General features: G+C 55.3%; 1 protein-coding gene across 2 annotated transcripts in view; it reads left to right on the top strand.

Moving 5' to 3' along the window:
* NTN3 (netrin 3) overlaps positions 1–23,945 on the top strand; it is a 32,374-nt gene extending 8,429 nt beyond the window's left edge. For both annotated transcript variants that reach the window (XM_066560817.1, XM_066560818.1), the window contains 6 exons: positions 968–1,966; positions 8,252–8,440; positions 14,101–14,250; positions 15,182–15,235; positions 22,002–22,076; positions 22,337–23,945. In XM_066560817.1, coding sequence (XP_066416914.1) covers positions 997–1,966; positions 8,252–8,440; positions 14,101–14,250; positions 15,182–15,235; positions 22,002–22,076; positions 22,337–22,665 — 1,767 coding nt within the window. In that variant the 5' untranslated portion in view covers positions 968–996 and the 3' untranslated portion in view covers positions 22,666–23,945. The remainder of the gene's footprint in view (positions 1–967; positions 1,967–8,251; positions 8,441–14,100; positions 14,251–15,181; positions 15,236–22,001; positions 22,077–22,336) is intronic.
* The last annotated feature ends 3,671 nt before the right edge of the window (positions 23,946–27,616 follow it).

The following is a 27,616-nucleotide window of genomic DNA, read 5'->3' as shown; positions in this document are numbered from 1 at the left end:
ACAGGACATGGCCAATCTGCATTGTGTGGAAGGTCCTTCATGCCTTCAGAGCCAGCAGGAGGGAATGTGACCTCCAGAGCTCTTCTAGTCTTCAAGCCAATAACTCAGGAGATAGGCCACATCCCCTGGGAGCCACTAAGCTCCCTGTCCCTGTGCTGCAGCTGCTGAGAGAGGAGCCCAGCTAGGTTCTGCATTTGGTCCTGGCCTTTCTCCGAGTCAACAAACATACCAGACCCAGACCTGGGTTTCTTGGGGGTGAGGCCAGAATTACTTCCTTTGCTGCTGGGTAATGTGGCAGAAGAATATGGGGAAGATCCAGCCCCTGGCTTGGAGAAGCCACTGTGCCCATAGCCAGCAAAGAAAGTAGTAGTGTGTTCAGGAGCTCCAGGTCTTCATCCCAATGAGCTCCTGCCTCTTGCACAATGTGCCTTCAAAGTGTTTTTGCTGCTGTCTGTTTCTCCTGCTCTGTCTGGAGCTATTTTGTGCCACAGGTGGCTAACTTGGGATTTGCAGCTCCTGTTGCATCTGAAAGATCTCCCCTAAACTCTTCCCCATCACCAGCCCTTGTCAGCCATGCAGTAACAGAGTCTCTGAACTGTGTGACACCCAGGGCTGCTGGCAGACAGGAACATTCCTGTCACCACAGGACAGTTTCTAAGAGGCCAGGGAAGGGCTGTACCCCAATTTCAACCCTTTGCACCCAAAGCTCAGGCCCTTTTCCCATTTCCATGGTATTTCAGTCCTGCTGATGAACAGTGAGGGATTGGTGTGGATAAGGCAACATGAAGTAATTGTCTTCCTGTCCTGCTCCCAGGATACTGCATCAGTGGATACAGGGTGGGAAGATGGGTACAGGTGACAGACCAGACATAGGGGAGTTTTCCATCCCTTACCAGCCCTCCCAATACAGATGGTGCTGTGGCCATGACACTGCTGGTACCACACACTCTTGTTCCTCTTCCTTCAGGGAGGAGCCACTTCCCTCTCCCCAGAAGGATGGAGGTCCTGCAGCTCCTGCGCCTGCTCCTCACCACTGCCATGTTGGGCCTGTCCCAGACAGTGAACCCCTTCGTGGCCCAGCAGACCCCCCCAGACCCTTGCTATGATGAGAGCGGTGCTCCTCGACGCTGCATCCCTGAATTTGTCAACGCTGCCTTTGGGAAGGAGGTTCAAGCTTCCAGCACGTGCGGGAGGCCCCCGACACGGCACTGCAATGCCTCGGACCCGCGCCGAGCCCACCCGCCCGCCTACCTGACTGACCTCAACACCGCCTCCAACATGACCTGCTGGCGCTCGGAAACCCTTCACCACTCACCCCAGAACGTCACCCTCACCCTCTCCCTCGGCAAGAAGTTTGAGGTGGTGTACGTCAGCCTCCAGTTCTGCTCACCCCGGCCCGAGTCCACCGCCATCCTCAAGTCCATGGACTACGGCAAGACCTGGGTGCCCTACCAGTACTACTCCTCCCAGTGCCGTAAGATCTACGGCAAGCCCAGCAAAGCCACGGTCACCAAGCAGAACGAGCAGGAGGCCCTGTGCACCGATGGCCTCACCGACCTCTACCCGCTCACCGGGGGGCTCATTGCCTTCAGCACCCTCGACGGGCGACCCTCAGCCCAGGACTTCGACAGCAGCCCCGTGCTCCAGGACTGGGTGACGGCTACCGACATCCGCGTGGTCTTCAGCCGCCCGCATCTCTTCCGTGACCTGGGCAGCAGCCGGGACGCCGGCGAGGAGGAGGGGGCCACGGGCTCCACGCCCTACTACTATGCGGTGGGGGAGCTGCAGGTCGGCGGGCGCTGCAAGTGCAACGGGCACGCGGCACGCTGCGTGAAGGACAAGGAGCAGAAGCTGGTGTGCGACTGCAAGCACAACACAGAGGGACCCGAGTGCGACCGCTGCAAGCCTTTCCACTACGACCGGCCCTGGCAGCGCGCTAGTGCCCGTGAGGCCAACGAGTGTCTGGGTAAGGCGTTTTAAACGTTTTTGTTTTCTGGGGCTGAAATGCTAAAACAGGTCATCAGGGTAGGAAGTGATAGGTTCTGAGCCAAATCAATGGAGTGTGCTTGTCCAGAGATGCTGGGGAGCATCCCCTGTGCTGGAGGATGGGGAAAGGCTCAGCCATCTATCTTGTCTCTGCTGCAGTTGTCCTGTAAGAGATGCAGTGATTCCACTATGAGTCAAAGCACCAAAACCCTCCCAAAAATCACTGGTGTCTTCCAGCCAGTCAGCAGACCTCAGTGTGGGATGCCCCTCTGGGATTTTTTCCCTTGGGCAGCAAACTAGCTGTCCATGGGCTGGACGGGCAATCACAGCAGTTCCCTGTGAGATGTGCTTGAGGACAGGGAGCAGGAAGAAAAGCCTGGCAGAGGTTGAGGTTCCCAGTTTGAAATTTCATCCTTCATGTTCAGTCTGTGTGGTGGTTCTAGCTTGTCTGTCCTTGCAAAGGTTTGCCTAAGTTAAAAATACTGTCACAAAATGAAACATTTCCAAAACATCAAACGGGTATTAGTTGGGTCTCCTGCTCATGAATCTTTATGGGATTTTGGTGGAGAATTTTGCTTTTTGTCCTGCTTTGGGATGGAGCTGGGGAATGCCAGAGCCCTGTGAATGTCTGGGAGAGGGAGGAACAGCCTTTTGCTCCTCCTGGACAGGAGCCCAGGTCTCAGGGGGTGGCGGGAAGATGGAGACAAGGGAGAGCTGTACCATTAATCAGCCTCTGAAAGGCTCAGTGGATATGCCAGAGGTCAGAAGGACTTGTTAGTATTTGTGATCGATGTCTTGTTGAGAACCCAGCTGTCCGCTTCAATATACACATGTTCCAGCAGATTTCTTCTAAGAATGGCTAAAAAGGCAGTGGATTCAAAGCAAGTGCTGGAGCTGATGCTTTAAGCCACCTCATGCCCTGTGGGAATGTGTCAGCCCTTGTGTTTTTCCACTTGTTTCAGAAAGATGAGTTTTGGAGCTCAGAAAAAACCCTCCACTTGGCACCCTGCCAGGGTTGCTGCAGGTCAGGCAGGGGAGGCCTTCAGCAGGTGTGTGAGCCCGTGGAAAACCCCCAGGACACAAGGAGGACCTCACCCCACTGGCTGCTCCGTTGTGCCCCCCACTCTGCAGCTGCCTCACTGCCACATCCTCCAGTAAAGCAGCACGATAGCTGCGGAGGTGGCTCTGCTGGCACAAAAGGGGTTAAACCAGAAGAGGCTCATTTTTGAGTAGCATCTGCAGGTTTTCTGTCCATCTCATCCAGGGCGGGGTGAGGGTCCCTTGCTCTGAGCATCCAGCCCCCAGCTGCGTCACCCTTTTGGCAGATGAAGCTGAAAAGATAAACGAGAGAGGGAAGAGGAGGCGGGGCCGCAGCGCCATCCCTTCAACCCCCCCGAGTTCAACCCCGACAGCCCCGCACACAAAGACCCTTCCCCGAGCCGCGTGTGAAAGTAGTTTTTTCCTGTTGATTCGCTCCCCTTCTTTCTCCTTTCCCTCTCTCGGGCTTTGTGCCCTCTCTGAAGGGACCTGAAAGAGCTTCTCCATCACCCGCCTTCGAAGGGCTTAGCGGCTGAAAGCTGGATTAGCTTCCCGAGCCTTCCCCTCTGTGCCTTTCAACAATGACATCTCCCCAGCCAGCACGAACAGACGCAGCAATTAGCACCAATTAAAAGGAGAGGCTGCCCGGGAAGTTCCCTTTGCTCAGCCTGGGGGCTGTGGGGTTTCGGACTCTGTCCTGTGGTCAGACAGCGCTGATGCTGGCTCGGGTGGTGGATGTCAGACGTGGCTGGGGAGGGGGGAGGAAGAGGGGGAGAGTGGGTGGACGCAGGGGCTTGGCAACTCAGTGACAGCCCAGGGGCAGGGTGGGCGATCGCAGCGCCCTGAACGGGGATGAGAATGGATCCATGGGGCTGGTACAGCTTCAGGTCACGTTGGGGTCTGTCAGCTCTTGGCTCTGTGCTCCCCAGCACTCTGCATGGGGGTGTTTTTCAGTCCAGTGCATGGGAATCTCTGCCTGCTCCAGCACGGGGCCAAACTGATGTCCTACAGCATGGCACGATGCTGGGACATGCGTCCATTCAGCTGGAGGTGAGGACAAACATTTGTTGTTTCAGTAGAATTTGTGCCTCTGGGAAACGCGCAGGCGACACAGGCAAGAATTGCCTGAGGTCTGGGCACGGGCACAGGGCACAGCCCCAGCACGGCGGCCGTGGGGTGGCTGTGGGTTCGTGGAGACATCGCTGTGCTGCAGTGTTGAGGGGGTCAGCGTGAGTTTGGCAAGCAGGGAGGTTGGGGGCTGTCGCAGCCAGGACAGTGACAGTGGATTTGCCAAGCTGCTGGCTTGGCAAGAGGGCACCGTGCCAGCTTTGTGCCGCAGAACGCACGGCCCCTGCCTGGTGGCTGGAGATCATCGGCCCGCAGGCACGGGAGGCTCTCCTGACACAGCCCAGGGGTTGCATGTCCCGCAAGGAGCTTGCCCTGCCAGTACTGGGATGCTTTCTGTGTCCAGGGCAGGGAAGAGGGACGCGTCCTCACCAATGTATCCCCCAGCTTTTAGCCTGGGAGAGGCTGTGTAAAGGATAATCCCGGCAGAGGGGCTAGCAGGAGCAGGATTACCAGAATCCTGGGGACCCCCCATCTTTATCTTTGCAGACTCACGCCTCCACTGCTGCCGGTTTCAGCCTGCGCCCACGAGCTGCTGGGGGCAGCCCGGCCCCCAAACACCCGGCCCGGGGAAGGAGGGGAAGCGGATTAGCACGAGGCAGTCACTGGAAGTAATTGATGCACTCGCTGGTGATGCGGGAGCCCTTGTTCCCTTTGTGGCCGCCGCGGCAGGAGCACTCTCCGGAGCACCAGGATAATGCCCGGGGCTCGCTTTGATCCGGGGCCTCGGCGGGGAAGGGGTGGCGCTCTCCTGGGAAAACCTCGCAGGCTGCTCGCGGGGGGATGTGGTGTTCCACCCGGGATGTCGGTGCCTGAAAACACCAATCGCGGGAGCGGTGGTGGGATTTGGAGGATCACATGTAATTCCCTTGTGCCCTGTGCCCCTTCCTGTACATTTTCCCTCCCATTGGGAGTTCCCCTGACAGGGTTCTCTGCACCTGCTCCCTAGTAGACGTGCTGGAAACGGGTGAGTTCCCAGCAAGCAGCACCAGCCACGCTCCTTTCCTGGGGATCGCAGGGGGGAGGGCGATTGGCTTTGGGAGGTGGGCAAGTGGACAGCATGGCCCTGCCATCCCTGTCTGGACACCCACCCCCGTCCGAGTCACAGCAGATCTGGATCTGGAGTGCAGGGAAGGCAGCCAGCCCGGCAGAGGAGATTTACACTTGTCTGACCACCCTGACTCCTGCTTCTCCCGGGATGGGGCTGCAGTGCCTCGGCCTTGTCCCGCGCAGCCCCGTGGGGGCTTCTCCTGCTTCTGCTGCTGCTTCCTGGCAGGAGTGGAGTGAGCCCTTCTCCCCCAACACCTTCCCCAGGACGGAGGGACAGTGTGGATGAGAGGAAAGGGGCTGTTCTGGTCTCGGCTGCCATGGAACCAAGAGGTGCAGCCTCATCCTGCCCTGTGTCCCAGCCAGGCTCTCCTCCAGCCAAAGCAGGGGCGTAGCTCAAATCCGCTGCGGGTTGGCAGCAGCAGCGGGTCTAGGGTTTCGCTGATCCGGCTGCCTTCCCTAATTATTCCCAGGGAACTTGTAGGGGCGGTGAGCCTTGCTCCTGCCCTGCGGGCTCCACCGCCTGCCCCACGTGTGCCTCAGTGCATGGTGCTGCCTGTCCCCTGCCAGGGTCTCTGTCCCAAAGCCCCTCATGCTGTCATTCTAGGACCCTGGAGGAGGAGGAGAGGTTTTAGGGTGGCCAGAGCCTGGAAAGGGGTTCAAACATCATCAAAAGGGAGACAAAAGATTGCTCCATTGCAAGGTGTCAACGTTTAATTAGTCTATTATTGCAAATTATTAGATCTTGTGATTGTTTAATTGATCATATGATTGTTTAATTGGGCATACTGTACAAGGGCGGAAGCGAGCTACCAGGTAATTAGCCCCAAACTGTGCAATTAAATTCTTATTAATACCCCAAACAGCAGGGAACATTCAAGCCTTTAATTAGTGATTAACGGGAGACAGACAGAGCTTACAACTGCCTCAGTACTGAGGAACAGTGAGAGTATTTAGCTGGGTAAGGGGGGACCTGTCTGCCCCGATTAGCTCTGGATGGCTGCGCCAGGGCGTGAGGGGATTGCCATACGTGCTGATGTGACCCTGTCCCTGAGTGGGGACAGCCACCCAACCCGGGGTGGCCAAGCCCAGCAGGTTCCCCTGTTGGCTCTGGAATCCCGGCTTGGCAGCTGCCGACACCAGCCCAGAGTGAGCAGCACCACTGCCTGAAGGAGAGGGAATAATGCTGGGCTACTAGGGGAGGCTTCTTCCCCAAATCCAGCTCCTGGGATGATCAGAGGGTCTGCAGCATGTTCTGAGGGAAATGTTCTGGGGTAGATCAGGATATGCCAGGGTCAATGATGCCAGGAGAAGGCCCCGCCAGTTACTCTGTCACCAATTAAACTGGAGGCAGAGAGAGACCTGCACCGAGGGCAGCAAATCATTTACCCAAGAGTTCTCCTCCACTGCCCATCACCTCCCCTCTGGGCTGCCAGCCTTTCTCCTTCCCCAGAGGGTGCTGGGGGCATTCCAAGAGGGACACAGAACTGCCTTTTGGGATGACCCCACTTGCCTTTCAGTGCTGCAAGGGGAAAACAAGGCTCGTCTCCTCCCAAAAACTGCTCCTTTGCCACAGTTCTGTAGCAAAAACCACCTCGTCTTGTCCGTGTCCCATTATCTGGAGCCTGCAAGGGCCCCCTGGCTATCAGGGTACTTCACTGTGTCTCTTCTAGCCCTGGCAAAGCCTGTTTGAATGTCAACATCCCCAGTTCAACAGTGTCCTATGCAACCTGGGGCCTTGGGCAGTATTTGCTGCTTTCCCTCCACACACCACAACCCAGAATTTGCCTTAAAAATCCCTAATTTCCACTGTCACCAGGGAAAAAGAAAATAGCTCAAAAGGAACAAGCACTGCAGCCACACTGGGTGTTATTTTGATGCCTGCCATGTGATTTCTCACTAATCTCATAACTCAGGGGAGCTCTGGGGGCAGCCGAGGTTTGAGTGTGCTGGCACTAACCTTCTGCTCAACTCAAGCCTCCAGAAACCTCTTTTTTATGGCTGGGGCTTGCTCTTTCTCCCTGCAGCGTGCCCGTGGCCAGAGCGCCGGGGCAGGCCAGGCGCTGTTTGATCTGTGCGGGTGAAGCTCCGCTGGCTGAGGGGAGGCAACTTCACACAGGCCAGGCCAGGCAGTTAAATCTGGGCCGACACGTTAATGAATTTCACAGTACGCCTGGAAAAGCTCTCACCCAACCTCAATTTACCAGCACAGGGAGGGGGCCGGGGCTGGGGGAGCAGGGCGCCACGTTTTGCCGAAGGAAATCTTGTTCCCATTATCTTTTTGCAAGAGTGTTAAGTTGGAATAGGCAGTGCTTTGCCTTTTTATCTCACACACATGGAACTGGCCGGGAGGGCTGTGTGCTTCCCGGGGCTAATTTCTGCATGCACATGTAAGAGTGTGCAGATGTTTCTGTGCACATCTGTGTGTGCCTGCCTGTGGGCACGTGTACATCTTTGGGGGCTTTTGGCGCATGTCTGCGTGCACATGTGTTTGTGGGTATATTTGTGTGCACGTGTGCTCGTGCATGTTTGTGCATGCACACACAGGGATGTGAGTGCACAGAGGCTGCTGTGTGGGTTTCTCTGTGTGTGTGGCTCATGCACACAAGATAGAGCCATAAATATAAAGAGTTGGGGGCTCGGTTGCAGGGGAGGGCTGTCACACAGCCTGGCATGAGGTGGGTGGTCCTGCTGGAAGGCCGGGTGGGCTCTGTCACCAGAGTAGCTGCCAGGGAAGGGGCAGAGGGGACCATGGGGCTGCAAGTGCTCAGATGGCACTACCAAACCTCCTAGCTGCAGCCCTCCATCCCACACTTGCTTCCCTTCAGCTGAGTGGTGCCAGTTCCTACACGTGTCCTTCCTCCTGTGCTCTGACCTCATGGCACCGGCCCCACAGGGTGGTGGGTGCTGCACATCTGGATGGCACGCTGGGACAAGCTGTGCTGTGCTGTGTCCATCCCAGTGCCAGCACAACCCCCCCTGCAGTGGGGGACACCAGGGCAGCTCTAGCCCACCCAGAGGGTCCTGAATCTCACCATCTCCCCTTCCCTCACAGCCTGCAACTGCAACCTGCACGCGCGGCGCTGCCGCTTCAACATGGAGCTGTTCAAGCTGTCGGGGCGCAAGAGCGGCGGCGTGTGCCTCAACTGCCGGCACAACACGGCGGGCAGGCACTGCCACTACTGCAAGGAGGGCTTCTACCGCGACCTCAGCAAGGCCATCACCGACCGCAAAGCATGCAAGGGTAAGCTGGGGGCTCCCTGGGGGCACATGAGTGACAGGATCTCTCTCGGTCTCCTTGCTCTCCCTTCCCATCCTTGGGATCTCCTTCTGCTCACTTTGGCAGCTGCAGGTCAGCTCCAGCCACCACCGCTCTGATCTCCTCTACCACCCCAAGGGCACCAGGCAGGGATAGCGCTTTGAGCTCAGCATCAACTCGAGGTGGAGGAGGATCACTGGAAGGGAGAGAGCAGGTTGCCAGGAGCCTGGAAGGGTTCTGGTGTGTTTGCAGTTACTATCTCGATTGGTCAGTGTTTGGAGAGATGCTGGGGAGGTGCTGAAGCAGACATGACTAAATGTGCTGGAAACCTGTCTCTGATATGGATGTTGTCTGGGATATAGACATTCTTGGAGCATGGGTTCCCTGCTCTGGAGGGCTGGGGATGCTGGTGAAACTCACATCTCCCAGGTGGGCCATGGGGCTGGACCCCACGTTGTGTTTTTCAGCTGTGGGATGGCTCTTGGGATCTGTTTTTGGGGAGATGCCAAGCACCGTGGCTCCTGGTAACTGGCCTTGAGCTGGCCAGGAGCCACACTGGCTCCAAGCCATCAAACTGCAGCTTGACCTCTCAAGGTCCCTAGCCTGTGCCAAACATCATGGGACCTGTACCTCTCCTCTCCCTCCTCTTAACTCCTGGCCAAGCCTGTCTGGTTCCTCTTCCCTCTCCCTGCTCAGCCTGTCTATGGAGCCTTTTCAAAACAATAGTTTCACCAAAGAATTTGAGATAAGAAATCACCCTTCCTGTCCCTAAGGACTGTTGAGATCCAGACTTGAACATCAGATGGGCAGGAAGTCAGCCATGGCTGTTCAGCAGCTGAGAATTCATCCCTGATCCCTGATTTTCTGTCTTTGATTGTGAGTCCCTCCTGGAAGGGAGGACAGTGTCCCTCTCAGATCTCTCTCCAATGCATTCTGCGCCACGTGGGCACCAGGCCCCTTCCCTTCTGCAAGAACTCAATGCTCGTGTGTTCATGTAGGGCCTTCAGGAATTCCTGGTGCTGGTTTTGGACCACTAACATTGTGGGCATGGACCCGAATTGAAGGATTTGACTTTTGGGGCTCCCCTGTCAGGTGCATTAGTGCTGTTGGAGGTCTGGCTCATTCAGGCTGGGATATAATAAAGGAAAGCCCTCCATTGCCTGGTGTGTGCCAGTGCCTCTTCTCATCCTTGCTACTGCCAGGAATGCTTGAGAGGATGGAGTGAAGGGAGAAACTTCCCATGTTCGTGGAGTGTCACAGTGGGAGCAGGGCTGAGAGGGCACTGGCAGGAGGAGCCCTACCTGCAGCCAGCTCATTAGCAAACTGAGCTAATAATTTTCAACAACCCAAGCAGCTGACTTGACACGTCCCCCTCACAGCCCGTGTTCCCAGGGACCACAAGCTGTTCCACACCATGGCCTTGGCCAAGCCATGCCACAGCTATGGCTGTGGGCATGGCAGCCCCTGGCACCACACCACTGATGAAAATTGTGTCAGGTGTCAGCCAGGTCCCAAGCTGTGTCAGGGGCCAGCATCCTCAGGGGGACACAGGGGAGACACTGGGAGAGAGGAAGAGGAGGAAGCAGGACAAGGCATGCATCCTGATGGTCTATGGCACAGCATCCCAGATTGTGTCCCATTCCCAGGGGGGTGTCCTGGCTCTGCTGAGGCCAGGGTTGGATGGCAGCAGCCCCCAGCTCCTGCTGCAGCACCACCAAACTGGGGCAGCTGCAGCAAAATTCTCTTTTCCATGAGGATTCTGTCAAGTGCTGAGGGCTGGCAGGCAGCCCCGGCTCTCCCCCAACACTTGAGAGGCACCGGGGTGGCTGTGCTGCCTCCACCTCACCCTTCATCTCCTGAGGCAGCACCTCACCTCCCAACCCTCCCCAAGGAACAGTTTCTGCTTTTCTTTGGGTTAGGGAGGTTTAAGTTGGAGATCAGGAAAGGTTCCTCCCCCAGAGGGTGCTGGCACTGCCCAGACTCCCCAGGGAATGGGCACAGCCCCGGGGCTGCCAGAGCTCCAGGAGTGTTTGGACAGCCCTGCCAGGGATGCCCAGGGTGGGATTGTTGGGGTGTCCTGGGCAGGGACAGGAGTTGGATTCAATGATCATATTTGGTCCTTTCTAGCTTGGGATATTCTGTAATTCTCTGGCCAGCTCCTTCTATTTTTGCTCCAAAACTGATACAATACCAAGCAAAGTGGACGCCCTGCAGGCATTCACCTCTCCAGGGCCCCCAGCACCACTTCCCTGGGCATTGAGGGGCTCAATTTCTGCTCCATATGGGAAAGAGAGCACTTACCAAAGAGAAATAATAGAAAAAATGCCAAAACCTATAAAATCAAGCTGGATATGGCTGGGACCAGGGAGGATTACTGAATATAGCATGGTTTGTGGGAGCAGGGCAGCTGCAGGTTGCAGTGTTTCCCACCTGGCTATGGCTCAAGTCCTTCTCCTTGCAGGGAATGGGGGAGGCAGAGGGGGCCTGGCTGCTCCCACCTGCATGTGCCCACCATTTGTCAGTGCAAGTCTTGCTCCACCACCCTCACAGAGCAGAAATTGTGCAGCATTACAGTGATGGAAATTATCTCTGATCCAAGGTGGCTCCTCTGGAGGGGACAGGGTGGGCAAAGCATCCCAGGATGCCCAGGATTTGATGGGATGGTGTGAGTACAGATGCTGCAGCACAGGAGAAATGGCAGCCAGCAGTGCCTGGGCTGCAGAGGAGCAGAGGAGTGGGACAGGTGCCCCCTCAGACAAACCTCTGTCCCTGTGCCAAGCCACGGGCAGGGCTCTGCCAGGCTGGCTGGAGGTGCTGCTTCCGGAGGGCTGGCAGGGTTTGCTGTGGTTGGGAAGTGCTGCAAAGCTCAGCTGAGCCAGATGAACATGTGCACAGGGCCAACCCCTGCCATGGTGCATATGTTGAGGAGGATCTGGCAGCAAAGGTGGTACCCTGGGTCTGGGGAGCCAGTTCCTGGCTCTCCCTCGGAGAACAGAGTTAATAATAAAATCTCTGATGCTTCTGCTTCTTTGGCTGCCCCTCCTTCAGTAAAGCAGAAAGCATTTCCACTCCTCCCTTATATAGAGGTGGATCTGCTGGGATTGGGAGCTCCTTAGAGGAGGAGCAAGGTCCCAGGTGCTGGCAATGGAGAGCTACTGCTCCCAGAGTGGCATATAAATACAGAGAGGTGTGACAAGACAATTTAGACTTGTTTTTTCCAAAGATGTGTCCCATACGTGCAGCTCAGGTATCTACACTCCTGCAGGAAAAAGGCAAGGCAAGGATCCTCTCAGTGGATGTTTAGAGCGGGCATGGAGCAGGGGGATGGGACAGTGTGCTGTGGACTTAAACAAAGGTTCGTGCACCTACCACAGCGCTGGCCCAGGGCAGAGGCTGAGCATCACAATGAAGGCAGATGCTCATAGAATCACAGACTGGTTTGGGTTGGAAGGGACCTTGGAGATCATCTGGTTCCAATCCTCTGCCATGGGCAGGGACACCTTCCATTAGACCAGACTGCAGATGGCTCAGTTAATATTCAGGAGGCAAATCACTAACCCAGAGGCCAGGAACTACTACATCTTATTTAAACAAACCCCAGCATGTGTTACTAAATAACTCTTTGACCATGGTTTGCCTCTGCTGGGATGCAGCATCCTTGAAATAGGCACAGAAATACCAGCTGCGGGTTGTGTCCAACTGAGCAGAGCCCTCAGCCACTGGCCCGTGACCGAGGAGTGCTTCCCTCCACTGCCAGCATCACTGCTGGACCCTGTGGGATAGAAAAGCTGGGAGGATGGAAAAGGCAGAGCAACCTTCAGGATTAATTCAGTGGTGCTAATTGAAAAGTCAAAGAAAGGATGGCTGTGCATTAATCCCAGTAATTTAAACAAAGCTGTAAACTGTGAGCCTTTCTCCAATGAAAACTGGTGAAGCAGTAGCAGCTAAGCCTCAAGATGCCCTCAAAATAGGTGCAAGACATGCTTTCTGGCAAGCACAGCTTGATGAGTTAAGCTCCAAGCTAGTGACTTAATCCACCATTCAAGCTCCGTGGGCCAGATCCTGGCAGCCAGAGGCTGGGAGCAGCAGGGCCCAGTGTGTGGGCAGCAGTGCAGAGCTGCACCGTGCCCCCAGGCCTGCCTTCCCTGGGGCTGGGATAGGCTCTCTGAGCCAGCCCTCTCCACAGGTTTCATCGGGATGAGGAAGGACAGAGATGCTAAAGCTGCAGATGGACCGTGCTGCAGTGCGGGACCCACCAGGCACAGTACTCTTGCCTGGGATGCTCATCCCGTGGGAATGGGAGGGAACAGTCTATTTTTGTGGGACTGTGGGAAATCCCACTATGGTAGGGCAAGTGGGCAGAGATTGGTCTGGCAGAGACCAAGCTCATAGCCCGATGACACTGATTGGTTGTGCACTTAAGATGAGAAAAGCTGCCTTACTGAGTAAGGGGTAAAATATCCGGTGTCACTGAAATCCACCTTCCACTGCATTCAGTGAGATCAGCTTAGATGAACTGGATCCTGACTGGGCTGAGATTTATGTCTGTCCATAAACTTTACACCAGGAACAGACCACTGGGGCCCAAGAAAGGCCCTGTGTTTCCAACAGCCCTGTGTCATGCCAAGACTCCCTTGCTCGCTGCCGTTTGTTATCACAGCTGAGCCCCCAAAATATCCCTGTCAGAAAGATGTCCGCTTCTAGTCCTAGCCAAGATCTGATAAGGATGGAGCATCTGGTCCCCATTAGAGGCTGCTCGCTCTGGTTTCTGGCTGTGCAGGAGGAGGGCTCAAGTGCCATGGTGCTCCCACCAGTCCATCTGGTGAAAATTAGGGAAACGGTAACATCAGGGGGCTGTGGGGGTGGGTGGGGGAGATGTTTTTGTTTTGCTTTGAAATCACGTTCAACTCTTACACTGATGGACGCCAAGATAACTTCTCCAGCTCATTGCCAGCCCAGCTCCAGGCAAGCAGATGGGGAGGTCCTCCCCTGACCAAGCATCTCCTTCCCACATCCCTCCATGTAGACAACCCTCAGTGGGTCCATCATCCAGTGTGACATGATGGAGCATTCTTCTGAGAGCAAAGACAACTTTCACCCACACACCCTTCAGGTGTGGCTTGTCCCTAGAGAGACTGTGGTAGAAAGGTGTGGGGTCATCCTTTGCCCAGGGTCTCCAGGAGTCAGGAAGGGCACAGAGGTTTATGAGTTTGGGAAACATTGAGAAAACCTGCTTCATTCTAAAACCAAGACAAGATTTGTGGTTTGTATAAAAACCCAGTGTTGGTTCAGCTCCATGGACTGAAAAGCTCAGAGATAGGGGAGCAAGTGGAGAAAATGGTTTTTACTGCTGCAATAGGAACATCTCCCTGGAGTTAAATGAGATCTTAAATGAGAGCTGGTGGCTGCAGGCACCTGTGGGAATTGCAGAGGCTCCAGGTGTTCCTCCTGAGCATCCCTGTCAGCAAGGCCATACCCTGGCCAACCCCTATGTCTGTGCTGTGCCAGCCCCAGCAGCTGATTCCCAGTGGTGCTCTGGAAGGGTCTCCCTCCTCTTCACTGCTCTGGGACTGCACCTTGGCTCCAGTTTGGGGTTTGTGTTGTGCCTCCCCTCTCACATACCCATTTCTCTCTCTCCCACCCAGCTTGCGACTGCCACCCCGTCGGTGCGGCCGGCAAGACCTGCAACCAGACCACGGGGCAGTGCCCGTGCAAGGACGGCGTCACCGGCCTCACCTGCAACCGCTGCGCCAAGGGCTACCAGCAGAGCCGCTCGCCCGTGGCCCCCTGCATCAGTGAGTGCCCCACCCTTGCCCTGCACTCAGGGACCCTCACGGGCCCCAGGGGATGCTCCTTGGTCCCCCACTCCCCTTGGATGTTTTGTGGTGGGTGGGAGGCTCAGACAAGAGGCTGACTGTCCTTATGGGTGTTCTCCAGGAGGTGCTCATGTAGAACTCTCTGATCACTTTCTGGGGTGACCTGGGCTTCACCTGCCCCAGTGCAGGAGGCTCTGGATGACCTCTTAGGTCAGTGCTTCCAGGTGGTGAAACAGCTCTGCTTGGTACAGCACATGCTCTCCTCACCCAGCTGAGCCCTGAGTGTGGTGACTTTTGGGGCAAGGCCAGAGCCTGTGGTCAGCATAAAACTGTGTTTATTGTCACCGTGGGTTTGAATTTGACCCAAGTGGCAGTAGAATAATGTCTGACCCTGCAGCTTTTTGCTGGGCTGCTGGAGCAGTGGCAGTGCAGGTGACTGGTGGAGCTGGCTCCTCTCGCTCTGTTTTTCACCAGATTTGAGTTTAGGAAAGAAATTCCCCCAGATTTTGCTGCCAAGAGTCCTGAGAAAGTGTTATCTTTTCCCACATTTATCCCTGCACTGGGCAGCCTGAGGCATGCTGAGATCAGCCAAGCACCTGTCTGATGTCCAAACTCAGTTCAGGTGAGCTGAGCACTCGGGAAGCTCCATCCCTGGACCACACATCCCCACACAACTACTTAGGGCCCTTGGGGAATGCAGAATTGCAGCCTGGCCTGATTTACTGGGCTCAGTTTGTGCATCTCCAGGTCTATTCAATAGTCTGCAATGGTCAGGTCAGATTCATGCCATCATCTCTCATTTGTGACCAACAAAATCTCCTTGTGGCCCATTTTCAGAGCACTTTTGCCCAGTTGTCACCCCCAGAACTGGGGATCTCATCCTTAAGATACCTCTTCCTTTCTTTTCCAGAGATTCCTGCCATCAACCCCACCTCCCTGGTCACCAGCACAGAGGCACCTGCAGGTGAGTGCTCCATGTCCCTGGCTGAGTCCATGGCCTCAGTCCTACCCAGAGACCTGGGGGCAGATCCCACCTTCCCTCTCGCTGGCACAGCACAGGGGAGGGCTGAGCTCTACCAAACCATTTGGCAAAAAATTATTGATAAAAATTTTGGTGAAAGATGTGACTGAGATTTAAAATCTCATGTATTTCTGGAAAGGAACTGACTAAGACTGATGGACTTTTTTGGGAAGGGCTTTCTCCACCACCTCCAAGGAGAGCAGGGATGCAGCCACTGGGGCCTCGCCATCGCTTGGCAGGTTAAGGCAGGGATTGTGGCACATGGCACCAATGGGTGCCTGGGGCTGGCTTTGCTTGACCTCCTTTTATCAGCACCAGTGCAAGACATTTCTCCTTAGTGTCTCTGGCCTCTGCAAGACCCCAGCTCTCTGGGAGGTGCTGGGGCACAGGGGGTCTGGTTGGTCTCAGGCAGACTCCAGGGCCCCTGTGCTGGGGCACAGGCTGCCAGGTGTCCCCTGGGACACGGGTGACACGGTGTTCACGTCATCCAGGTCTGGTGGAGAGAAGGGTTTGGGTATGAGCTGCTTGTCCTGGCTGCACAGGGTGATGGGATCATGGGTAATTGGACCATGGAGGGACCAGTGTCACTGCTGTGGTCACCCAGAGGGAGGTGACAGCTCCATTGACAGACTGCAGGCCTTGCACAGGCTAGGGAGGCATTGCTGCCATGGTCCTCAGAGCTCCTCAAGAGCTGCCCTGGTTCCCCAGACTGGAGTGGGAAGGTTGGCATCTCAGTACAAGCTGCAGGGTCACTTCTGCTCCTGCAGAGGCTTGGCTGGAGCTGGGCAATGGGTGGGTGCATGGATGCTCCCTGTGCTGATGGATTAGGGTCCTTCTTCCAGCCTGGCCAGGGACCAAGGTCCCACCCAAGTGCTCTGAGCTCCCACCGTGTCATGGCACATCCCAGTGGCACCAAGCAGGGCTGTGCCAGCCCCTGGATCCAGTGCCACCATGCTGAGCCCTCCAGTGCTGCAGGATGCACCCAGCAGGGTAAAGAGGGCTGTAGCAGGGCTTTCCTCCTTCCCCTCCTTTTCCTTCTTCAGTTCCCTCAGCACTGCAGTGTGGCTGTTCCCAGCCATCCCAGGTCTAACCCCTGTAGGGATTTCAAGCGGGTGGAGGGGGAAAAGCTGGGAAAGAAGCAGCCCCTTCCTTCCTTGGGCCACCCCTCTTCCTGCTGTCCCCAAGAGCCTGGTCTGCCCCTGCATTCCCCTGTGTTGGAATAGACATCCCAAACAATCCTCCTCTCCATCCCATGGCACACCCTCCTGTGAAGACAGCAGGGGCCCCTCCAGTTCCCCACACTCATATTTAGTGAGCAACTTCCCTGTGCCCCGTTTGGGGTACATCTATCCCAAGGAAGCCTACTCCTTTCTTGGAGAGCCAGTGTTCTGTTTGTATCCATCTCCCCAGCTCTCCTTACCAAGACCACCTTGCCCTGGCAGTGGAAAATGCCAACATCCTCCTCCCAGGCTGCTGTGTGCCCGGGATGTGCTCTCCAGCCCTCTGGGGACATTTTCCAGGATGGCCCCATGCATCAACTCGCTGGCTGCAGGAGAGAGCCAGGGACAAGCTGTGTTGAAGAGATGGAATTTTTGGCCCCTCACAACAAGGCAGACACTGAGGGGCTGGAGCATGTCTAGAGAAGGGAAAGGAGCTTGGGAAATCTGGATCACAAGCCTGATGAGGAATAGCTGAAGGAGATGAAGTGGCACAGGTTGGAGAAAAGGAGGCTCAGAGGGGACCTCTTCTCTCTCTACAGCTCCCTGAGAGGAGGGGGCAGCCAGGGGGAGGTCAGGCTCTGCTCCTAGGGAACAAGTCATAGAACAAGACAAAACAGCCTCAGGCTGTGCCAGGGGGTTTTCAGGTTGGACATCAGGGAAAATTTCTTCCCTGCAAGGATTGTCAGGCAGTGAACCAGGTTGCCTAGGGCAGTGGTGGAGTCACAATTTTGAACACACCTGAGAGTGTTCAAAAAGCAAGTAGATGTGTCCCTTTGCAATGTGGTTTAGTGGGCATGGTGGAATTTGGTTCAAGGTTGGACTCGATCATCTTGCAGGCCTTTTCCAACCTTAATGATTCTGTGTTCCTCTGGCAGGAGTAAAGTGTGTGGATGGGGATGGAGAGGGGAGATGCACAAGGAGGAACCTGCAGTGCCTTGCAGAGCGGTGCTAGCTTAGCACACGTGGACCCCAAGGAGTAGCACAGAGCCTGGGAGCTCTGCACGGCCTGGCACCCCAGCCAGCACCTATGGGCACTGCTGAGCCCTCACAGCCCTGCCCCTAGAGGCTCTGGAAAAGAGAGGATGTTTTCAGGACAGTAAGGAGCAGCCCTGCCTGGATCTGGCAGAGGTTTCACTCCTCACTGTGGCAGAGGGGGAGCGATGAGACCTGGAGTGCACATCCTGCCCGATGGGGAGGTGCTGAGCTGAAGTGACGGTACCACTGCTGGGGGAAGCTGCATGGGACAGGGCAAAGCAGCACCACCTCTGCTGCTGCCTGCCCTGCCCACCCTGCCGGCTGCGAGGAGAGAGCTGAGAACGTCAGGCTTTGGAAAAAGGAAAGAAAGGGGGGGTGGAATGAGAGATTTCACTGGTTTTATTGCCAACAGAGAGTGCAGCGTGGAGCAGAGTTAATCAAGGTGACTCCCCTCCAGTGCTTTATAAATAGGAACAGTCTCACAATGATGTCTGAGCTGTTCAGCTCAGATAGCTGCACAATAACAGCACTGGCAGAGAGCTAGGTTGTTTGCTCTGTTTTAGCAGAGCAGGTCTGCCTCAAACTGCCTTCAGTTTATCTGTGGGTTTGTTGGTTTAAGATTTCTGGCTTCTAGCTCAAATATCCTTAATGCAATGTAGCTGCCTCTGCCCAGAGCCGGTGCCCTGGAGGATCAGGGGACCCAGTGGGGGTCCTGCTGCTCCCTTGGCTGGGGAGATCAGAGATGGGGGTGATGCTGCCCTGGCTGTGCTGCCAGGGTTACCTGCACCTGGTGTGCTTGTCCTACAAGCAGGGCTGCCAGTTCTACCCACACCCTGCCTGCTCCCTGATGCCCCTCTGCCTCAGGAGCCCCAGCTGTCCCTAAGCAGACACTCCCCAAGGGGCCTCAGCACCTCAGGCAGCCTCCAAGCCCCTTCTCCCCCCATTTCCCCACCTCCCTCCCTGCCTCTGGAGCAGGTGCTGGCTGCAGGAACAGGAGGACATTGTTCAGGGCTGCCATGCTCAGGTGCTGGGCTTCCCGCCCTCTCCCCATCCTCCTCCATGCTGGGGTTCAGTCCCTGGGTGTGTCCAGGCTTTTCACTGACATTGCCATCTTCTGCCTCACTTTTCCCAGCTTTCTCCTGCCTTTCCAATCTTCCAAAGCCTTTGAGGTCCAGCTTTGATGTCTGTGCCTGAGCAACTGACTGGCTTAGTGATGAAACGTCCTGGGTCCACTTCTCATAGTTTTTATTATTATTATCTTAAAATATTTTCCACTTAGTGGAAAAAAATAAAATCCACGTTCCCCATTAGCAGAATTAACAAAACTCATGGAGTGCAAAACAAGGCTTTAAGGCAATTCAAAGTAAGCAGTAAAAGATTTGCAGTCATAGCACCTGATTAAGTTACATCTCTCTTAAAACAAAATATTCCTTTTTTTCAAGGAGAGGAGAAGTAAACCAGATGTGCAAACCTGCCACCTCTCCCACATGCACTGCCCGCAGGGATGGGGAATGCCTACACCAGGCCAGTGGCTCTGGTTCTCAGCTGCCTCCTCCCACTCTGCACCTGTAGCATCTGTAGGGATGCAGCAGTGTTAGAGCTGGGGCTGTAGCATGTCCCAAGGATACATTTGTGCTTGGGATGGGGCTGTGGTGGATCCTAGGGATGCAGCAGTGTCAGGGATGGGGCTGTAATACATCCCAGTGATGTCTCAGTCTCAGAGATTGCTCTGTAACTTGTCCCAGACATGCAGCAGTGCCAGGGATGGGGCTGTAGCATATCCTGGAGCCGCAGAAGCATTCAGGGTTTGTGGGTGCATTTTCTTGCCATGGGCTGTGTCAGGGCTCTGCTGACCCCCAGCCCTTCTGTGGGGCTTGGCTGCCCAATCCAGCTGCACAGACACAGCAGAAAGGCAGCTAAAGCAGCTCTTCTCCCCACTGCCCTGCGGAATGTGTGAAGCCATGGGCTCTCAGGGCCTGTCTGTGGAGCAGCCCCATCGGGCACACAGCATCCCAGGGAGGAGGGAACCATGCTCCATCGCTGTGGTGTCATCGGGACTGGGTGGCTCCTGAGCAGAGCCCCCCCATGGCAAAACCCTGCAGGAACAGGACAGGATGCTCAGGGAGAGGCAGTCAGGGGAGGTACAGGCAGAATCCTTCTGCCCTGACATCCCTTGCCACTTTCCAGCCACAGCACCCATGTCTGCCCCACACCCAGTGATGGAGGAGGCCATGTGCTCAGGGCCAAGGGATGGAAATGTTTTCAGTCATTTGGACATATTTTTCTTCCCAAGTTTCTTAGATAAAGGGAGCAGGAATTAATTTTACATTTGAGGAATGTTCCTCCACAGCACAAAGCCATGGTTTAAAAAATCCCCAAACTAATCCTAAATTGTTAATTCCCAACACCATTTTCTAGCTCCTTTGAATCACAGTGTTATGTTGTTAATCATGAGCAGGACCCCAGGGCAGTTACAGGATTTCTTTCTGCTTTTCTTTCATCCCCATTGCCAAGGGAAGGGGTGGCAGGTTGGCTGAGGCTGCCCCACAGCCTCCTCCCAGCACACATCACCCCACAGTCCCCCAGCCCAGCACCCATCACCCAGCCCAGGCCATGCCCCCCTCGGTGTCCCTGGGCAGGCCTGTGGCAGCTGCTGCCAGGGGCAGGATGGGTTCTGTGCCCTTGGCTGGGGAGGAAAGGGGCTCCTGTCCTGACGGGCGTGCCCCAAAACAAGGAGGGAGGCTGTGCCTCGAGTCCCTTCATGGAGCAGGAAAGGGCAGAGCAGTGTGTGGGGCTGGGGCTTCTCAGGGGCGCTGTGGGCTCTGGGATGGGGCTGGGGGGTATCCCAGAGAACACAGCAGGCTGAGGCTGAGTCTGTGGCAAAGCCCAGGGGAGGCAACAGGGTCCAGGCTGAGGCTGTAGCACATCCCAGGGATGCAGCGGGTGAGTGCATTCGCCAAGCACTCCAGCACACTCAGCAGCCACCCCCCGTATGGACGGGCTCTGAGCCCCCTCTGCAGCCACCTCAGCTGTTTCAGGGGAGGCAGCAGGGCCAAGGCAGCTCTGCCAGCCCAGGCAGAGAGAGGGGCAGCATGGGGGGGCTGAACTGAGAATCCTCATCCTCCTCTGCCAAGAACTGGCTTCATGCTGCACTGCTTCTATCACTGACAAATTTGGAACAGGTGGCATGAAGTCCCAGATAAAAAGGAGCTGGACAGAGAGGAGAACAGCAGAGCCCAGGGTGAGTTTGTCCTCCTGGGCTTCTTTCTTTCCTCATTTCTCCTCCTCCCCTTGGCACAGGGTTCTGTTATTCCCCGTCTTCCCCCAGAGCTTTGCCTCCATCCCCAGTGATCACTGTGGCAACCTGCAAACAAAGACAGCATTAGAGGCTGCTGACTCTGTCCTGGGACATGGGGCCAAACCAGAGGGAGAACCTGCAAAAGGCAGAGAAAAGAAGAAAGATGGGCTCAGAAAAAAACGTGCCATTTGGAAAGAGACAAATTGAGATGTTCAAAGGAAGATGGCAGGGTAAAGAAAGAAGGAGAGCAGGGCTGCTTCAGGCAATTGTGGGGATCAAAGGCTTTGGGGAGAAGCAAAGAGGCATTCCCTGCCCTCCCTCTGCTTGAGATGCAAATCTAGGAGCTTTAGAAATGCACAGAAAAAAGCTTCCTGGAGGACAGGAGCCTTGGGGGACAGCAGGGTAGTGGAGGACAGCCTGGTGGCCTCCCCAGCCCCTCTGGAGCAGCCTGAGCAGGGGATGCCTGGGCACAGGAGTGATATGGTAGAGCTTCCCTCACCTGTCTCCTTCCCACAGCCTGATTCCCCTTCCTCACTTGTGGGAACCTACGAGGCACAGGTCCCTGGAGGGGCTGCCCCCTGAGGGTGCTTCCCACCACTCTGGCCCCTGAGAGCTGAATCACTCTGAGGATCATGACCCCCTTGGTCCGGTGTCACACCTGCCTTTGGATGTGTCCCCTGTGCAGCTGACTGTGGGACTGGTGCCAAATCCTCTTTTCCCTCATCCCCCAGGACTGCAGGGTCACAGCTGTTCTGTTGACTCTCCTGGGCCATGGTCCCTGCCAGCCCTCCATGGAGGCCACTCTCACCTCACCTACATTCCTCCCATCCATCCCTTTCTATGTCTGGAAGGAGCCCCCAGGCTTCCTCCACTACCCCTGTGCTGACTTATCCTGCAGGACACCATTGCCACAAGTGACAGAGTCTGCTCAAGGCGCGCAAGGTCACTCGGTTCCTCTTCCCAGCTGATGTGGTATCAGCCATTCGTGCTGGTCCTTGAGCCCCCAGCTCCTGTGAGGTGCCAGGGGAGCAGCTGGACTCAACAGACCCCTGTCCCCAGCAGTGCTCAGGCCCTGGCCCAGGAGGAGTCAAGGACTCACCACCTTCTGCCAGGCTGGGTCTTGCTGCTGTCCCCTCCACCACACTCCCTCTTCCCCTGTGGTGGGATGAGTCCCCCCAGGCCCCTCAGTGCTCAACCCACTGTTCTTCTGCTGCAGACTGTGACTCCTACTGCAAACCAGCCAAGGGCAACTACAAGATTAACATGAAGAAGTACTGCAAGAAGGACTATGGTAAGGACCTCCAACCTCCCTGAGGCACCCTGGGCTTTGGCCCAGAGGCAGATGAGGGCTGGCCGTGGGTGGGGCAGATGAAAGCGTCCGGAGGTGGGAGACACTCCCTATGGAGAGAGGTCCCCAAATCAGCCCTCCCAGAGTTGCAATGGATGGGGCAGGTGGGGCTGTTGGCGAAGGGCAGTTCCTGTCCCCAACTTTCCTTTGGGGAGCAAGGTGAAGCATCCCCCATCACTGTGCCTCTCCCTTTTTACCCTCAGTGGTCCAGGTGAACATCCTTGAGATGGAGACAGTGGCCAACTGGGCCAAGTTCACCATCAACATCCTCTCTGTCTACAAGTGCCGTGACGAGCGGGTCAAGCGCGGTGACAACTTTTTGTGGATCCACCTGAAAGACCTGTCCTGCAAGTGCCCCAAGATCCAGATCAGCAAGAAGTACTTGGTGATGGGGATCAGCGAGAATTCCACTGACCGGCCCGGACTGATGGCCGACAAGAACAGCCTGGTGATCCAGTGGCGGGACGCCTGGACACGGCGCCTTCGGAAACTGCAGCGGCGGGAGAAGAAGGGCAAGTGTGTGAAGCCCTGAGGGGTTTGCACCCACCCTGTCCCCCCTGCCAGCCCCAGCCCAGATGGGCACTGCCAGACTGCACCACAGACTCTGTACATATACATAGTGTGAATGGACTCTTTGTCTATAGTGTATATTTTGGCAATGGTTTCCTGTTGTGTGCGTGTGCACGGGTGGGTGTGCGTGTCAGTCCTTTTCTCTAAGTGTGTATTAAAAATAATGCAGTAATGACAAACCTTTAATAAGGAGCAAAGTGGAGCAAGGTCCTGTGGGTGCCTGTCACCTGAAGGAGCTTGAAGGGGATTGGTGCCCTGCTCCAGGCATTCTGGAGCTCATTTTCAAGGCATTTGTATTCCCTTTAACACAGTTGTCTTCTGCCCAGTGCTGATATCTCAGTTGACAGCTCTCCCTTCTCCAGCATCCAGGGTATGATTCTTCCTCACTCTGAAAATGTGCTGCTGCCAGACCTCTCTCTGCCTTTCTCCTTGCCCAGGAGAAACAGGAGGTCAGAGTCTTCTGTCCCTCATTCTGATGTGCGGGCAGGCTGAGTGGAAACTGTCCAGTGCTGCAGAGTGTCCAGCCCCAGGACCTCCATCAGGAAGGACAAGTGAACTTTTACAAGGCCTGATTCCCCAGTGACCTTGGGCTCACATGGACCAGTGCTGCTGGCTGGGGCAGGACCTGTGCTGTGCTGCAGTGCCATAGGGAGAAGTCAAGCCCTCGCAGTGTGCTGGTGGCCACTACCAGGCAGGACTGTGTCCACCAGGAAGAAAGAGACAGACCTGGCAACCCCTGGTTGCCACTGTCCTGTTGCCTAGTCCAGACAACCCAGTGAGAAAGACCTGGACACACCATTTTCCCCTCCCATGTCCACCTGCTCCATCTGAACCTGAGCTGGACTGGCCAGCCTGACTGGAGCCATCATGCACAGTCACCCATCCACCCAGGTCTATGTGCCTGTATTCTCACCTGGTACCAACTGACATAATTCCTCCTGTTTCTGTTGAGACACCAAGTGACCATCTGCGTTGGTGTGCATCTTCAGAGCTGGCCAGACTGCGTGCTCTCCTGGGAAGAATTGGCCAAGGTTGTCCACGGAGATGCACAAGGCAGAGGTGACAGGAAGAAAGAGTTTTCATTGATCCACCTCTAGGCTTTTATATCTTCTTCACCATGTATTAGTCTCTGGTTAAACAGACACCAGTATCTTCCCATGTTGAGATTGTAGCGGTCTTGGCTTAATAAATACAAATAGAAATAAGAGGTGCTCTGACAATAGATATTCCTTTCCACACAAACCTTGCCTTGCTTATTGAATGGCTCAGTGAGGGGTTGTAGCCTAATGGTCTTCCATGAAACTTTACCCTTTCCAGCCCATGGCAGCTTGTGTGACTCCCCATTCCAGGCTGGTACTTCTGGGCTTCAGCATCCCAGGGTGGTGCTGGAGCTTCCAGCTGAAGAGACTAGTGAAGCACTGTTGGGTTTCAGGACAAGGGAATTTGGGGAGTGAGGATCTAGGCCCTGGAGGTGTCTGTGTGGACATACAGGTGCACTGGTGAAGCTGCTGGAGATGCTGGAAGTGACATTGCAGAGCTGTGAGGGCCTGCAGTGCCATTGTTCAGGTCCCATGGGTGCTTGGGTGCCTACAAAGGGCATGGGCAGAGGTGTGGGGAGGCTAGAAGCTGAGGGGTAATGGGTAGGTGGGACCACGTGGGCTTGGATGAGCTGATATTATCCCCCTCCCTACACAGACCCTCTTTCCTCCTCTCTGAGCTGAGGGGACCCTCCCATCCCTGGCTTCTCTTGTTAGATTGTCACAGACTATTGGCCTCTGCCATGAGATGGCTCTTGGTGCAGTTGGGCCACCCAGTTCTCTTCCTCCCATGGCTGCTTTCACCAGACTTGCCCTTGGTTCAGGCTCATTCCAACTCCATGCACCAACAGTCACAGAATGGTTGGGGTTGGAAAGGACCTCAAAGGTCACCTTCTTCCAAGCCCTGCAATGGGCAGGGACACCTTCCACTAGACCAGGTTGTTCCAAGCCCCATCCAACCTGGCCTTGAACACTTCCTGGGATGGGGCAGCCACAGCTTCTCTGGGCAAATGCAGGAGTCCTGACACAGAAGTCAGTGGTGGAACACCCTTTGAGAGTGCAAGGACAGGACTTTCATCAGGATCATCCCTCAACATCACTCCTTGGGATGTGGGGGTTCTCTGACCCCTCTTCTCAGCAGCCACAGCCCAGAAAGAGCAGGGCAGCACCACTGTTCCAGGGGCATGGATATTTCTCAGGGCAGGACTTCAGCAGCATATGGTTTCTCCAAGCAAGGAGACGCACAATGTGTCTATGTTCCCCAAAAACACTGGGCACAGCCTTCTCAGGCAGGGAACTCCGGGGTTTCCTTTGGGACCTGATTTCTCCTCCACTGAAGTGGGGCACCTAAAACACTTTGAGGAATGTGGTGATTGGAGTTCTCCATTTATCCTCCCAACAGCTCTTCCCTCTTCTTTCACCTCTGCCATCTGGGACTGTTGAGGAAGGATGGCTCCCAGCTGGCATCTGAGTGTCCTGCTGGGGCAGATCAGAGATGCCAGAGCAGAACCCCCACCCCATGGTCTGTGCTGAGGAGAGGAGCTGTCTCCCTCTCTCCCTCTCTCCCTCTCTCCCTCTCTCCCTCTCTCCCTCTCTCCCTCTGGCTGAGGAATGTCCTAAAATTCTGGTTGAAGGACTGGAGGAAGCCACTCTGCACTGAGTCTAAACTGAGGAAGACATTCTTCACTGAATCTGATCCCTGAAGGACTTTTCCTGACTTCTCCTGCTTATGTCACCTCCATATCCAAAGCAAGAATTCTTTGGATTCAACCTTTCTTATTCCTCTCCCTCTGCCTGGCACGATCAGCTGGGAACTGGGGACTGCACATGGGTTTGGCTGTACCTGGGTCACTGTAGCTGGATCACCCTGAGCTGGTGCCAGGACACCAAGGGCAGTGGAGGAGGCACCATGGATTTGCTCAGAGGTGCTGCTTATCCTGCCCTATAGATAAGGCAGGGCTTGTAGCACACACCAGCACAGGCATCATTTGGTGGAGGGCTGCAAATCCAGGGGCAATTCCACACCCCCCAGCACCCACCCAGCCCTGTCCACCCCTTTGGTGGTGGGGAGTGCTTTACACGACTGGGAGCAGCCAAAGGCCGTGGGTGACACGGGCAGGGGGCTCAGGTGGCAGCAGGGTGTGTCACAGAATCCTGGTGGCTGCAGCCAACAGCTATGGGCTTTGCAAGGGCAGGAGAGAGACTGCAGTGCAAGCTCTGCTTGGCACTGCAAAACCGTATGTTTTCCAAAATAGCTCTTCAAGGAAAAAAGCATTAATTCAGCAAAGCATCTGCAAAGCCTGTGGTGTGCTCCCCGTTCCTGGAGCGGGGCTGCCCCGCCCCGCAGCCGCAGCTGGCCGAGCTCGCCGTGCCGGGGAGCCCCGGGCTGGGACCGGCTGCTGCAGGCGGCGGATGCCGGCCCATGTGGGAAGGGCCAAAACCACCACGCACGTTTCCATCCGTGTTTTTTTATTAAACAGGTCTTTTCCCAGTATTCAGCTGGGGCAAAGCATTTGAGACACAAAGGCAGCGGAAAGTGAGGCCGAGTTTGCAATTTCCCCCCTCCTTTGGGACTGAATTTTGCAGCTGGTTGAAATTTTTCTCATTTCATAACACCAGTGGACATCTTTCATGAAAATACAGAATTTGGCCACGGAAAGACACAAAATGTGAGAATACTACAGAAAACTCAATGCTCTTTTTCTGTGTTGTCCAGCCAGCTCCACTCATGAGAGATGACAGGAGTTTGAACAGCTGAACCCCGGCCCGAGTGGACACACAAATGGATGTATGTGTATTTTCCATCATTTTGCTCTTGGTAACCACATAAATAAAATTGACTGCATCAGACAGGAAAACACATTCCTTAGGTGAAACAGGATCAAGCAAAGAGCGTTTTGCTTGGCCAACAGAGTAGAGCTCAATGCTGGGGTGTGGGAATATTCTTCCTGGTAAGGAACTGAACCTCTAAGGGGCAAGACCTACTTAGAGTGACCCCCATCATGGTCTGACTTGCTCTTGCTCTCCTTGTTCTCCTAATGCTCTCTGGTACACAGAGCAACTTCTGTCCATGCTGCCCTGCAGATCCAAGTGGATCTTAGTAGTGGCTTCAGCTGTCAGAGAGCAGTGATGGTGGCTCTGCCAGCCCATGCTCTTCAGGCTTCTATGGCTAATAACATGGACAAGTCGTACTTTGCCACCTGTGGACGTGGTATGAGGCAACTGTGGCCTGCTGCCACTCCTCAGTGTGGTGACCTGTCCAACCAACCACATCTTGTCCATCCAACCAGTGCCACATCCTCTGTCCCATGCCCTTGGTACTGCAACACTCTGTCCATCACCCCTTACCCAAGCATGGTGTTTTACTTGGCACTTTACAACCCTCACAAGTCTCATTAACATCCTAAATTTTGCTTCCTAAGCAAAGCACAGCTTCTGCAATTCCCAGCCCTACTCCTGTCCTACCAATCTCAACCATGGCTCTTTCACCCAGTCAGGCTCCTTCCAGAGGGGCTCTAGGACCAGGGCAGGGCACACTTTTCCCACTCATGACCATGTCAAACAAGTGTTCGGGGAATTTATTTGCTCCAAGCCCCTCTTGTCCTTGCAAATCTGTGAGAAATATGCTGTTCTTCAATATGCCTAGTGTATTTTTACCAGCCTTGGGGGCACTCATTACACCAGCGTTAATTACCTGTCATTAATTCATTTGTTCATGTAGTCCTTCATCCATCCCTTGTTCATCTTTACAAGGGCACAATTCACTGGTTAAACACATGCTCCCTGTGTGCAGGGTATGCAGGATATGCAGCACCTGTGTGGGGTCTGGGGGCATAGGGAGGCAGGGGGCTCAGTTCAGCAGCCTGAGGAGCAGGG

Source organism: Molothrus aeneus, chromosome 16 (assembly GCF_037042795.1).
Source record: "Molothrus aeneus isolate 106 chromosome 16, BPBGC_Maene_1.0, whole genome shotgun sequence".
NCBI classification, from domain to species: Eukaryota; Metazoa; Chordata; class Aves; order Passeriformes; family Icteridae; genus Molothrus; species Molothrus aeneus.
The sequence above is the reverse complement of the archived record's forward strand: the minus strand, read 5'-3'. Positions and strand labels throughout refer to the sequence as shown.